At 44.4% G+C, this 11338-nt stretch overlaps 1 protein-coding gene across 1 annotated transcript in view; it reads left to right on the top strand.

Moving 5' to 3' along the window:
* Positions 1-11338, top strand: part of NSF (N-ethylmaleimide sensitive factor, vesicle fusing ATPase) — a 138868-nt gene that overhangs the window by 78959 nt on the left and 48571 nt on the right. Inside the window, exons 10-12 of the mRNA XM_008061589.2 lie at positions 5328-5493; positions 6253-6327; positions 6533-6720. Of these exons, the coding sequence (XP_008059780.1) occupies positions 5328-5493; positions 6253-6327; positions 6533-6720 (429 nt within the window). The remainder of the gene's footprint in view (positions 1-5327; positions 5494-6252; positions 6328-6532; positions 6721-11338) is intronic.

The raw sequence follows: 11338 nt of genomic DNA, 5'->3' as shown, positions 1-11338 counted from the left end.
TTTTAGTTGGAGTCTCACTGTTGTCCAGGCTGGAGTACAGTGGCACGCTACCGGCCGCTGCAGCCTCGACCCGTTGGGCTCCGGCGATCCTTCCACCTCAGCCTTCCAAGTAGCCGGAATTGCAGGCGTGCACTACTATGCCCGGCTAATTTTTGCTTTTTTGTAGAGATGAGGTCTCGCCAAGTTGCCTGGGCAGGTCATGAACCTTTGGGCTCAGGCAATCTACTCACCTTGGCCTAAAGCTCTGGGATTACAGGCTGAGCTACTGAGCCTGGCCAGTTTCATCTTTTTAGGGTCCCCTCTGTATTTGTGGAAGGAGAGCAATTTGTAAGTGATAATCAGGAAAAAATAAAACCCAGGTAAATTTTAGAAACTTTAATGGACACTGGCTGTCATCCTGCACAGAATTGTATTAAAGAAGGAACAATATTCTGAATCATGGAATAAACAATGTGAATCAGAGTGTCTTATAAGATATGCCATCTGGTTTAGTATTATTATCATGCAGTAAAAGTGACCTTTTTTTCCTCCTGGTGTATAGTTTTGAGAGTATTAACATGCATACATTGATTCATGGGGCCACCTCCCAAATCCTGATAGGGAATGTGACACCCCTCACCCCCACATACCCTCAGGCTGTCACCTTCCCTCTGCCGGTAACTGCTGGTAACCACCTGTCTGTTCTCCACCCCTGTCGTTTGTCTCCTCAAGAACATCGTATAGAGTCTCCAGTGTCTAACCTTTTGGGACTGGCCGTCTTCACTTGGCATGATGCCTTGGAGGTGAATCCCATCGTCACAGGTGTCAAGCGTCCCTCTTTCTTCTTGTGTACTATTCCGTTGTGCAGATGTGCACGTTTTGTCCGTTGACCCACCGAAGGGCTTTTGGGCGCCTTGCAGTTGGGTCACTTGTGAGCAAGGCTGCAGTAAGCTAGGTAGTAGAATTGCTAGGCCACATGCTTTGTCTGTTGTTGATTAAAAACATACTTTGTAGATTCAGGTTTGTTTTAGGCCCAGTTTCCTTCAGGCCATTTCTGAAACGCTTTTTCCTCCTACTTGGGATGTTGCCTTTCATCTTTCTTCTCTGTTGTGTGTCCCCCTCTGTCCCCCACTTTCTTCCAGTTACTGTGGGCATCTTCTGGTATCGTAGCCCAGAACTTGTCCCGCTTCTGTGTTCCTCCAGCTTAATTACATGATTAATCTTCTTACAAAACCTCGCTGCTCCTAGACTAGTTTTGGTGATTTGCAGGTGACTCAGACCTGTCTCTGTCCTCCTTTGTTCAGCCGGCCGTGTCTTGCTTTCCAGCGGACATTTCTTACCTACGTCTCTTCCCTCCTGCAGCTCTCTCGTAACCACCCGCTCACCTACCTCACTGTCCCTTTTCCCTCCCACATGCAGACGCAGCCAGGTCTATGAGCTGACCTCGTGACTGTCGTGCCCTCGCCAGAACTCTCCTATCAGGTCTGTCCTCCTCATCTGTGTGCCTTGTCTGTTTCTTGCTGACCTCCCATCCGCAGCTCCTCACTCTTCGCTTCTCTTGGAGCAGGAACAGCATCGTTCGACGTGAAGAGCCTGTGTTCCTGCCCCACGTGCAGTGACCTCCTCTGCTTCCTAGCGGGGCCTGGGTCTAGATGCCGATGCTTCATGAGAGTCCTGCTGCCTCCCTTTCCCTGTGAGGCTGACTCTGTTACCTTCCATGGAGCCTTGATTGACTCTGAGCTTCTGTCCAGTGACCCTGCATGTCCCTAAGTTCTTGTGTATTAGACCTTGTCTTTCTCCTTTTGTGTCTTTGTTTAGGTACAGTTTCTTGTACCCCAAAACAAGGATACCTGTTAGAAAGGAGAACACATATAGTACGTGTGGACTATATGATTGTCTACTTAGAAAATTCAAAAGAACCAGATTTTTTAAAACTTGCATATTATAAGTAAGAGTAAATTGGCCAGATAAAAGAAGCATATATAAAATTAATATATATCGTTTATACTTTTATACCATTTCTGAAATACAGTGGAAAAATCCCATTCACAAGTACAACCAAAAAGCATAAATAGTTAGAAATCTTTATGAAGAAACTTATATAACAAAACTATAAAGCTTGACTGGGGCTGGGTGCTGTGGATCACATTTATAATCTCAAGACTTTGGGAGGTCGAGGCAGGAGTTTGAGCCCGCCCTAGAGAACATAGACTGTGTCTCTACAAAATATTTAAAAATTAGCCTGGCTTGGATGCGTGTACCTGTAGTCCCAGCTCCTCAGGAGGATCTTGAGCCCAGGAGGTTGAGGCTGTGGTGAGCTGTGCTGGTGTTGCTGCACTCCAACCAGGGCGACAGGGAGACAACAACGATGACAACAGCAAAACCCAATATACTATAAAGGTGCTAGTATCTCCTAAATTAACTTAAAGATTTGATCTAATTTCAAGGAAAGTGTGGGCTTTTGCGTCTTTCTTGTTTTTCATCGGTGAAATTCCTCCCCCCGCCAAAAAATGATTCTGATGTTCGTTTGGAAGTTGACATGGTTGAGAATGACCAAACTAGTCATGAAAAAGGAGTAGCTTGTGTGGAGGGAAGAGCGACCTCCCACTGCAGAGTTAGAGACGAGGACTTACCCAGATCCAGGACCAGCGTGAACGTGCTGGAAATAATCCAGCATGCGGTAAGTTCAAAACCCTATGGAGGCAGCGTCTGAGTTCGTGAGGAGAGGAAGACTTGTTCAGTCAACAGCACCAGGGCAGCTAGTTAACTGTCTGAAGAATTAGTTGGACTCTCACTCCACTTGTCCCATACACAAAATAAAACACCAGATGAAGAGTTATAAATTTGGTAAAAATGTAAAAGAGAAGAAAATAGGGAGGTGACTGTCAGTGTCTGTGATGGGGAATGATCTTAAGAATAAAAGTAACAAAAACATAAGTGTGAAAAATTCTGACTGCTTAAACAATAAAAACCCAAACCCTCCACTTATCAAACATATTCCACAACTAAAATGAAAAGACATACAACAAATCAGAGTAAAATATTTACAACAAATATAGTAATAGCCTTAGCATATAAAGCACTTTAAAATAAATCAGCAGGAAAAGCTCTTAAATTTCAACAGAAAAGTACATAGAAGACCTATCAAATAATAAGAGAAAAACTACCAATAGTGAAAAATATGATTTTTTAAAAAGTACCCACCTCTTCAGTGATTAGACACAAGTGATTTTATTTAACTAATTATTTATTTTTTTGAGTCAGAGTCTCACTCTGCTGTCCAGGCTGGAGTGACCTCCTGGGCCTACTGCCTTGGCCTCCCATGTAGCTGAAACTACGGGCAAGTGCCATCATGCCCAGCTAGTTTTTAAATATTTATTTGAGTGGAAGTCTCAACATGTCGCCCAGTCTGCCCTCAAACTCCTGACCTCAAGCAATCCTCCCACCTTAGCCTCCCAAAGTGCTGGGATTTCAGTTGTGAGCCACTGGACCTAGCAGACAAATGTAATTTTATTTTATTTTTTAAAACAACAGAAAAGGCTGGGCTCGGTGTATCAGCGCCCAGCTAATTTTTTGATTTATTATAGAGACGAGGTCTCGCCATGTTGTCCAGGCTGGTCAACTAGTAAAAATCTTATTGTATAGACATGGAAGAGGGTTTAAGAGAGTGCCTGGGCTGAAAGAAAGGGTGCAAAATATTACACAGTTCCATTTTAGGTGATTGCAATTTCCTTATTTTTATTTTTAGTTAAAATAAACTAAAAGTGTAGAAATCTGTAGAATGTTGACAGCATGTGTCTTTAGGTGATATAATGTAGTTTTGTTATTGGTGGTGGTAGTGGTGTTTTGATAATGATGGGATTATGCTATGTTGCTCAGGCTGGTCTTGAACTCTTGACTTTAAATAGTCTTATCACTTAAGATTCCTGAGTTTCTGGGATTACAGCCATGAGCTGCTGTGAATGTAGTTTATTTTATTTTTTTAGTGATGGAATCTTGCTATGTTGCCCAGGTGAGACTCAAACTCCTAGGTGCTAGCCATACCGCAGCTTCAGTCTCCAAGTAGCTGGGACTGTAGGTATGCACCACCATGTCTGGCTTTATTTTTAAACTTTGTTTGTTTTACAACTTTCACTCTCTTAACATACCTACTACTTTTATAACATAGTTAAAAACAAAACTCTTATTTGAAAAAAGGTTACATCCATACCAGAGATTTAGTGGATACTAATCATTCCTAATTCAGTCTTATTATGCTGACCATGTAGTTTTTATTACCCATATGTTGTCATATTTGGTTTATGTTCATTTTCACCAGTTTTGTTAATCTTGAATGTTTTTTATTTAAAAAAGGAAATTCTTAGAGTGCACATTACTCTTTGTTCCCTAATAGGAGACTTAATTACTTAAATATGAATTGCTAGAATACCCGTGTTAAATCAACCTAATAAATTATTAGTATTAAAAAGTGAGCGCATCTCTTAAAGGTTCAAAAAATATAAACTAATTTATTTTGGTGACAACTCTGTTTCCAGTAAACGAAAACAGAGATCACTGTGTGGAAGAAACAGTGCCACTTACCCTGTGTTCTTTCTGGGAAGTGTCTCCGTTGTCACTCTGCCCTTGGGGAGAGGGGACCTGTTTCTCTGTGAGATGGGTGAATAGGAACCAGGATCAGTCCTTCACCCTTTGCCCAGTTCCCAGGTTACTTGTGGTTGGAGCGAATCTTTCATTACATAATATAACAAAACAAACGTTAAACCTCCTGCATCTGGGACTGTTCTCGCCAAAACTCAAGGGAAAAGGGAGGGAGATGTCACTCACTGATTTAGCAAATCTACCTGCCAAGTAGAAAATTTCTTCCAAACAGTGAGGTAAGAGATGTACATAGGCCAGGTGTGGTGGCTCACATCTCTAATCCCTGCATTTTGGGAGGCTGAGGGAGGAGGATCACTGGAGGCCAGGAGTTCAAGACCAACCTGAGCAACATAACGAGACCCCCGTCTCTACAAAAAAAAGAACTATGCATACATTAACATATAGTTACTTGATGAACTAGTCTGTTTCTTGTTCGCTCGCTCCACACATATATACACACACACGTACAAGGTACCAGTATATACTGCCCAATTCTGTCTTAAGGCGATTAAATATGAGGTGCTGGGATGCATGTTCAGTTTGCAGAACTTTGAGAAGGCAGTTCCAGAACCTTTGAGTGGACAGCAGCCATGACTGCACTTGCTGCTTTTATGAGTCAAAGTGGAGGGAAGTCAGTCTGTTGAAAGCTTTGCCTTGCTCTTTGGATCGGCTTGTTTAGTGATCCTTTTATGTGCTGACCTCGCCAACAGCTTGGTGCTAACAGTGGCTTGCACATCATCATCTTTGACGAGATTGACGCCATCTGCAAGCAGAGGGGAAGCATGGCCGGGAGCACAGGTGTGCACGACACTGTCGTCAACCAGCTGCTGTCCAAGATCGATGGCGTGGAGCAACTGAACAACATCCTGGTCATTGGTGCGTCTGCCTTTTTAAGAGAAGCACTGTTCCCCGACAAACGTCAGGCACAGGCTCTGAATTGGGCTCTGTCCCAGTTGTGATCATGTTGTCTTGCCAGTGGTTCTAACTTAGGCTCAAGGGATATTGCAGACTCTTGTTATTTCAGTGTCCAGCCTTGATAGGAAAAGTAAAAGATGGATCTTAAATGTGTGGGTTTAAGCTTCAAGCTCAGCCACAGATGAAAAAGGCAGCTGAGTGGAAGGCAGTGGTTTTCAGCCTGGGTCCTGGCACTTCCAGGGGTCCTCAGAGGTGCCCCAGTGTACCTATTGCAGCGTCTTCTTTTAAGTGTTTTATGTCCTGAGCTTCTCTTAAGATGGCTTTTTTGAGGGGAGGGGAGTGCCATTTTATAAAGATTGAAGCCACTGGCCTACAAAAGAGTGGAGGGACTTAGGGATCAGAGTGGATTCATGTCACCATTCTGTTGGGTCACTCACTCTCCGAACCTCAACTTTTTCTCTCAAGTCCTGCAGGTTTCTGTTACGTGTACATTCCGCTGGCTTGTACAGTACTGAAACAGAGAGTCTCCAAGTATTCACCTTAGAGCAGAGCAAGAACAAATGTTATTTTATTTGAGAATAGTTGTGCTTTCAGTGGGACTGTTATAGACTATCCTCTTAGCTCATTAGGGAAACTGCTATTCCTAAGTGTCCTGAAGGGACGTTTTGCCTGCTTTCTGAACTCTGACCATTTGCTTTTTGTTGTACCGTCTGTGTTCAGGAATGACCAACCGACCAGATCTGATCGACGAGGCGCTTCTTCGACCTGGAAGACTGGAGGTGAAGATGGAGATAGGTAGGCAGAACCATCCTCATTGCAGTGCTTCCCCACTGGCGGGAGCAATGTCACATGACACAGTGTTTGTTAGAAAGTGTTCTCTCACGAGAAGCAGCTGTTTACATGCTTGAGCCCCTGTAAGAGAAGCGGTAGGGTGATGATGGTCTCCTTGGATGATGTTTCTGGGACTAAGAAGTGCCTGTTTTATTTGTAATTGCATCAGGTCTGCCAGATGAGAAGGGCCGCCTCCAGATTCTTCACATCCACACGGCCAGGATGCGAGGACACCAGTTGCTCTCTGCTGACGTGGACATTAAGGAGCTGGCCGTGGAGACCAAGAACTTCAGCGGGGCTGAGCTGGAGGGCCTGGTGCGCGCAGCACAGTCCACCGCCATGAACAGACACATCAAGGTAGGAAGTCCAAAGCCCGTGACAGGTGCCATGCCACATCCTTGCTCTTTCCTCCCGGTGTGCCGGGGCCAGGGTCACACTGACTCTCGATGGAGATGGGATGGTGAAAGGAATAAGAACCCATCGCCTTCTGTCGCATTGTCCTGTAGCAGAACAGAGGACGGCACCATGCGCGTCTGCCCGGGGTAGTACTGCCTCACTGACCTCGGGCTGTCTGGCACAGACATGGGAAGTGAAAATTTTGAAGAAGTTTTAAAAAAAAATCTTTGCATTGTATTAAGTTGTAACATGCCACAGGAGCTTGGATTTTCTGCATACTTGAAGTATGGGGGCTGTTCTGTTCAGCAGAGACACTGAGTGCTTGCTGCTCTCAATGTTTCGGCTGGAGACATAATGTCAGTAAGGCAGAAGCTCTTCTCTCAAGGAGTTCAGAGCCATGGAAGTGGACGTATTTTCAAATCAGCCTGATGATGTTGTAGTTGCCATGGGAGAAATGCATGCAGGCATCTTTTATTTTGGTGAATCAAGGGCTCCACATCCTTTGCTGTCAGCTTTCTTGGGGTTTCCATTGTCGCCTGTGGACACGTTGATAAATTAGCCAGATTGATGTCTTGGCGCTTGAGCGCCTCTGTCTCCCACTTTCATATTCACTCTGAGCACCCTCACCTGGATGTCCTACCAGGTCTCAGATTTAATGTTGCAAAACTCAGCTCACTGTCTTTCCTCCTCCTCTTCCTGTTTCTGTTCTCTTGTGTGCCCCATTTCCCAGGCTAAAACTTCAGGGTCACCCTTGGTAACTGCTGTGCTGCTGTGTCCTGCATCACGTTACCTGCCAGCCATGGTGGCTTGTCTTGGCAACACCCTTCAGCTCTCCCCACCCACCCACCTTTGCTGTGACTGGCCTTCCTGTCCCATGCCATTCCACCGTCCAGACCCCGCCAGTGACTTCCCACTGTATGTCACCACAGATTCAGACTCTGGACCTGGACTCTCAGGTCCTCTCAATCCGACCCCAACTTGCCTTTCCAAGCATGTTCCTGGCTGTCCTCCATAGGACCCCCAGACTGCCATGCTCAGTGGTCCGCAGATGGCAGCTTGCTGTCCAGCCTGTTTCTGTTCTGTCTTTTGAGTCCTCTGTGTCCGCCTGTCTCCTCTTTGCTGGGCTCTTTTGCTACCACTGCTCTCAAGCCTTTCTAGTTTCCCTTTCGAGGATGACCTACTCTGTCTTTCTTGAAATAGAAGCATACTGTTTATGGTGCCTTCAGCTGACTTCGATTCAGAATAGATTCACTCAGCAGTGGCTGCCTCCCATGTGCTGGACACCGTGCTAGGAGCTGACATCGCAGCTGCAGAGAAGGACACGGCCTGCCAGTGAGCAGCACTCAGCTGACGCCCTCACAGGCAGGCGCAAAGGGCACATGCAGGGGAGAAGGTGGTTGCGTCAGGCTCTGTCCGCATGCAGGGTGAGAGGAACCTTCAGGAGGAATTTCCTGGGTGGACACGGGTGTCTCTTGGGGTGGGGCAGGGCGTTTTAGGGAGAGGAAAGGACACGTGCAGAGGAACAGAGAACAGCACAGTGTGTTGGGGTCACTGAGTGTGGCTTCAGCACAGAAGTGGGGGGCGGCAGAAAGAGAGATGATGAAGTCAGGAGACTGCAGCAGGGCCGGAGCATAAAGGGCCTTTTATAGTCCGCTAAGAAGTGTGGACTTTTTTCCTGTGAGTAGTGCTAAGCCATTGAAGAGTTTTGAGAATAGCAGTGTGACATAGTGTTAAAACATAAGATCATTCTGGCAGCTGCGTCTAGTGGAGTATTTAGGGGAGTAGAGTTGGCGAGATGGGACCAGGGAGGGGAGCTTTGATGGCAGTCCAGGCAGGAGATAATCAAAGCCTGAACAGTTGGGTTAAGCATGTGGTAGGTATCTGGGCATATCCTATCAGTGGTTCCAGACCAGGAGTCCAATCAGCCACCAGTTCCTGTGAATAAAGGATTTTTGGGAGTACAGTCACACCCGTTAATGTATGTGTTGTCTGACTGCTAGCGTGCGGTGGTGGCAAGACTGCTTGTGGGCAGAAGGGACAGCCCTTGGAGCCTAGGGTAGTCCCGTCTGACCCTTACGGAGAACACTCACCAACACCATTGTAGATTTGAAGTCTGTGTCTTCCCTGTCTCTGACTCCCCCATGGTACCCAAAGTAAGTCTCAACATTGAGCACATGGCAGGTGTGCAGTCAACCTTCCCAAGTGAGGACACATAGGCCTCTGTTGTAGGGCGTCATTGTCCTGCATGATGGAAGTGGCTTTGTTTCTGGCTCAAGAGTACCGAAGGCCTGGGCACTGTGGGAATGCATTGTGGGTTCCTGTCTAGAAGGGGTCCACTCAAGGCCTAGCTTTTCATGTTTCTGCTTTGCTATGAGAAGTGTCGCAGGAAGAAGCAATGATGACTTCAGGGCAGTCGCTCCCTGCCCTCCTAATCCTTTGTCTCAGACCCTGTGAGCGCACCTTGGTATAATCCGCAATAGCTGGCTTGCTGGTCACCGAACTTCCCATGTACATTAGCCCTGGGATTTTCCTCTTAATTTAGTCATGTGTCATTTTTGCTACAATCATCCTTTCCCAGAATGTTACTCTAAGCCATTGTCTCACTAAGACGCAGGCTTTCTTTAGGCACCCCTTGGGTTTACCTACACTCGGGGAGTGAGGCAGGATTGCAGACCTCACAGTCAGAGGTGTGGCTGTGTGCTCATTTCTTACGCTTTGTTGTTTCTGGCCTGCCAAGGGGAAATACTGCCTGTCTCATCAGATTTTTGTGAGAATGAAATCGAAGACTGTCCATAGAAGTGCCTTACAGACTCTGTAGATGCTAGTCATTTCTATTGTTGTGGTTATTGGCTGATTTGAGAGGATATCATATGCATCCTTTTCAGTATCCGAATTTCTGATTTTTATTGACTATTTACTGTTACAATTTTGCTAATTATATAAATACTTAAATGTCTATTACCCCTGTATAGAACATATTATCCTTTGGATTTACAAGTAAGAGGTAGTACAAATAGTCCCTGTGATTTCCCTCACTTTTTCCATGTGGCTGAATTCTCTTTAAGCGTCAAATGACACAGCATTTAATTTGTTATAGCGTCTACGGGGTAACTGATGCAAGGCACTGCGTAGGCACCTGAAGGACTAGGAAGCCATGTAGGGCACTCATTGTACCCCAAAAGAACTACTGACAGTTATTTCCTTTTTTGCATTGAAAGAAATCACATTGTCGGAGGTCTTTAAACATCATTTTCCAACAAGATTCCTGTTCAGCTGAACAAAAGATACACGATTTGGGTCTTCCCATCGCTGTCGATTCTGTAACTTTACTTGTGGTGATTGACAAATATTTAATTTGAAGCTTATGATTTAAAGTTGTTATAGAACTTTACAACGTCTACAGTATTCAACGTTCTTTCTTCGTAGTATAAAAGGCCACTATTAATGTTTTTTTGGCTTCCTTTTCAAAAGATGTAGGCCTAAACAAAGATACAAGTCTTCGTGTTAAACTGTTTTTTCAGGTTTTCTGAAACCTGTGGAAAATCTGCCCATAAATACCTGACGCTCATGGCGTTTGTAGTTGACCCATATTTGCAGTCAGCTAAAATTCATGTGACATTTGTTTGTTTTTATCTTGAAAGGGATTTCTGCTTCAGGTAGCGAAGACTCATAATCCAAATTTCTTCTCTAATCTGTTGTGAGGAAATAAGTTGAGGGAACGCACACGCACTTTTCTGCCAGAGTCACAGCTCTGAGTTAGGTTTGTAGAATTTCAATAAAATATCTCTTATTTGCCACAGAATTTTTGATTGATTAAGGTCATTGTATGCTTAATTTAAGAGGAATGATAAGAACTTTGAAAGGTCAGATTTAAAAGGTTACGAAATCTAAGGGTGACCACTCAATATTTGCTGGTGTTGAAATACGAGTTTATTAGATTCTGCAGGTAAAAGCTGAAAGATGCTGCTGCTGCTGTATTGATTACCTGTTATAAATAAAATGCAGGAAAAAAACCATATGAGTTCAAGCAAATGAAGGAAGGTCTTCTGAATGAATAAAAGTGTAGAATTGTAAACTTCTATGAATTTTGATAAAATTGAAGTTGGCTAAGAGAAGTCCTTTGGAAAATTATTTTAATGAACAGGTAGGCATAATTGACTGTTGGAATATTGATTGCTTACAATTCTGTAACTTCTAAAATTCTTGAAGAACTGGAAAGCAACTTATTCTTAAATGCCTCTTCCAGCCATCTGAATTCACTTTTAAGAAGGGACTTGCCCATTCATTGGGCAAATCCTTTCTTAAAAATTAGTAAAAAGACAGACTTTACACTTGCCTCTGTCCTTTTTTGGCAAACGTTGAAAGATGGATGAGATTTTTTTTTTTCATGTTGCTATATGTGGCTGTCGTTTGAATTCAGTTTTGCTATAAGAGCAAATCAGAATAGAAAAAATATCATGGTAAAAACTTGGGGCCATGTAGGGAGGAGACACTTAACCTGAGGTGGTAGCATTGTTGCAATTTTAATAAGGTTCTCTCTGGGCTGCTTCTTTCCTTTCTCCTGGAAGTTTGAAGCTTG

This window comes from Carlito syrichta, unplaced genomic scaffold (assembly GCF_000164805.1).
Source record: "Carlito syrichta isolate Samal-C Ts95f unplaced genomic scaffold, Tarsius_syrichta-2.0.1 Scaffold94750, whole genome shotgun sequence".
NCBI lineage: Eukaryota > Metazoa > Chordata > Mammalia > Primates > Tarsiidae > Carlito > Carlito syrichta.
The sequence above is the reverse complement of the archived record's forward strand: the minus strand, read 5'-3'. Positions and strand labels throughout refer to the sequence as shown.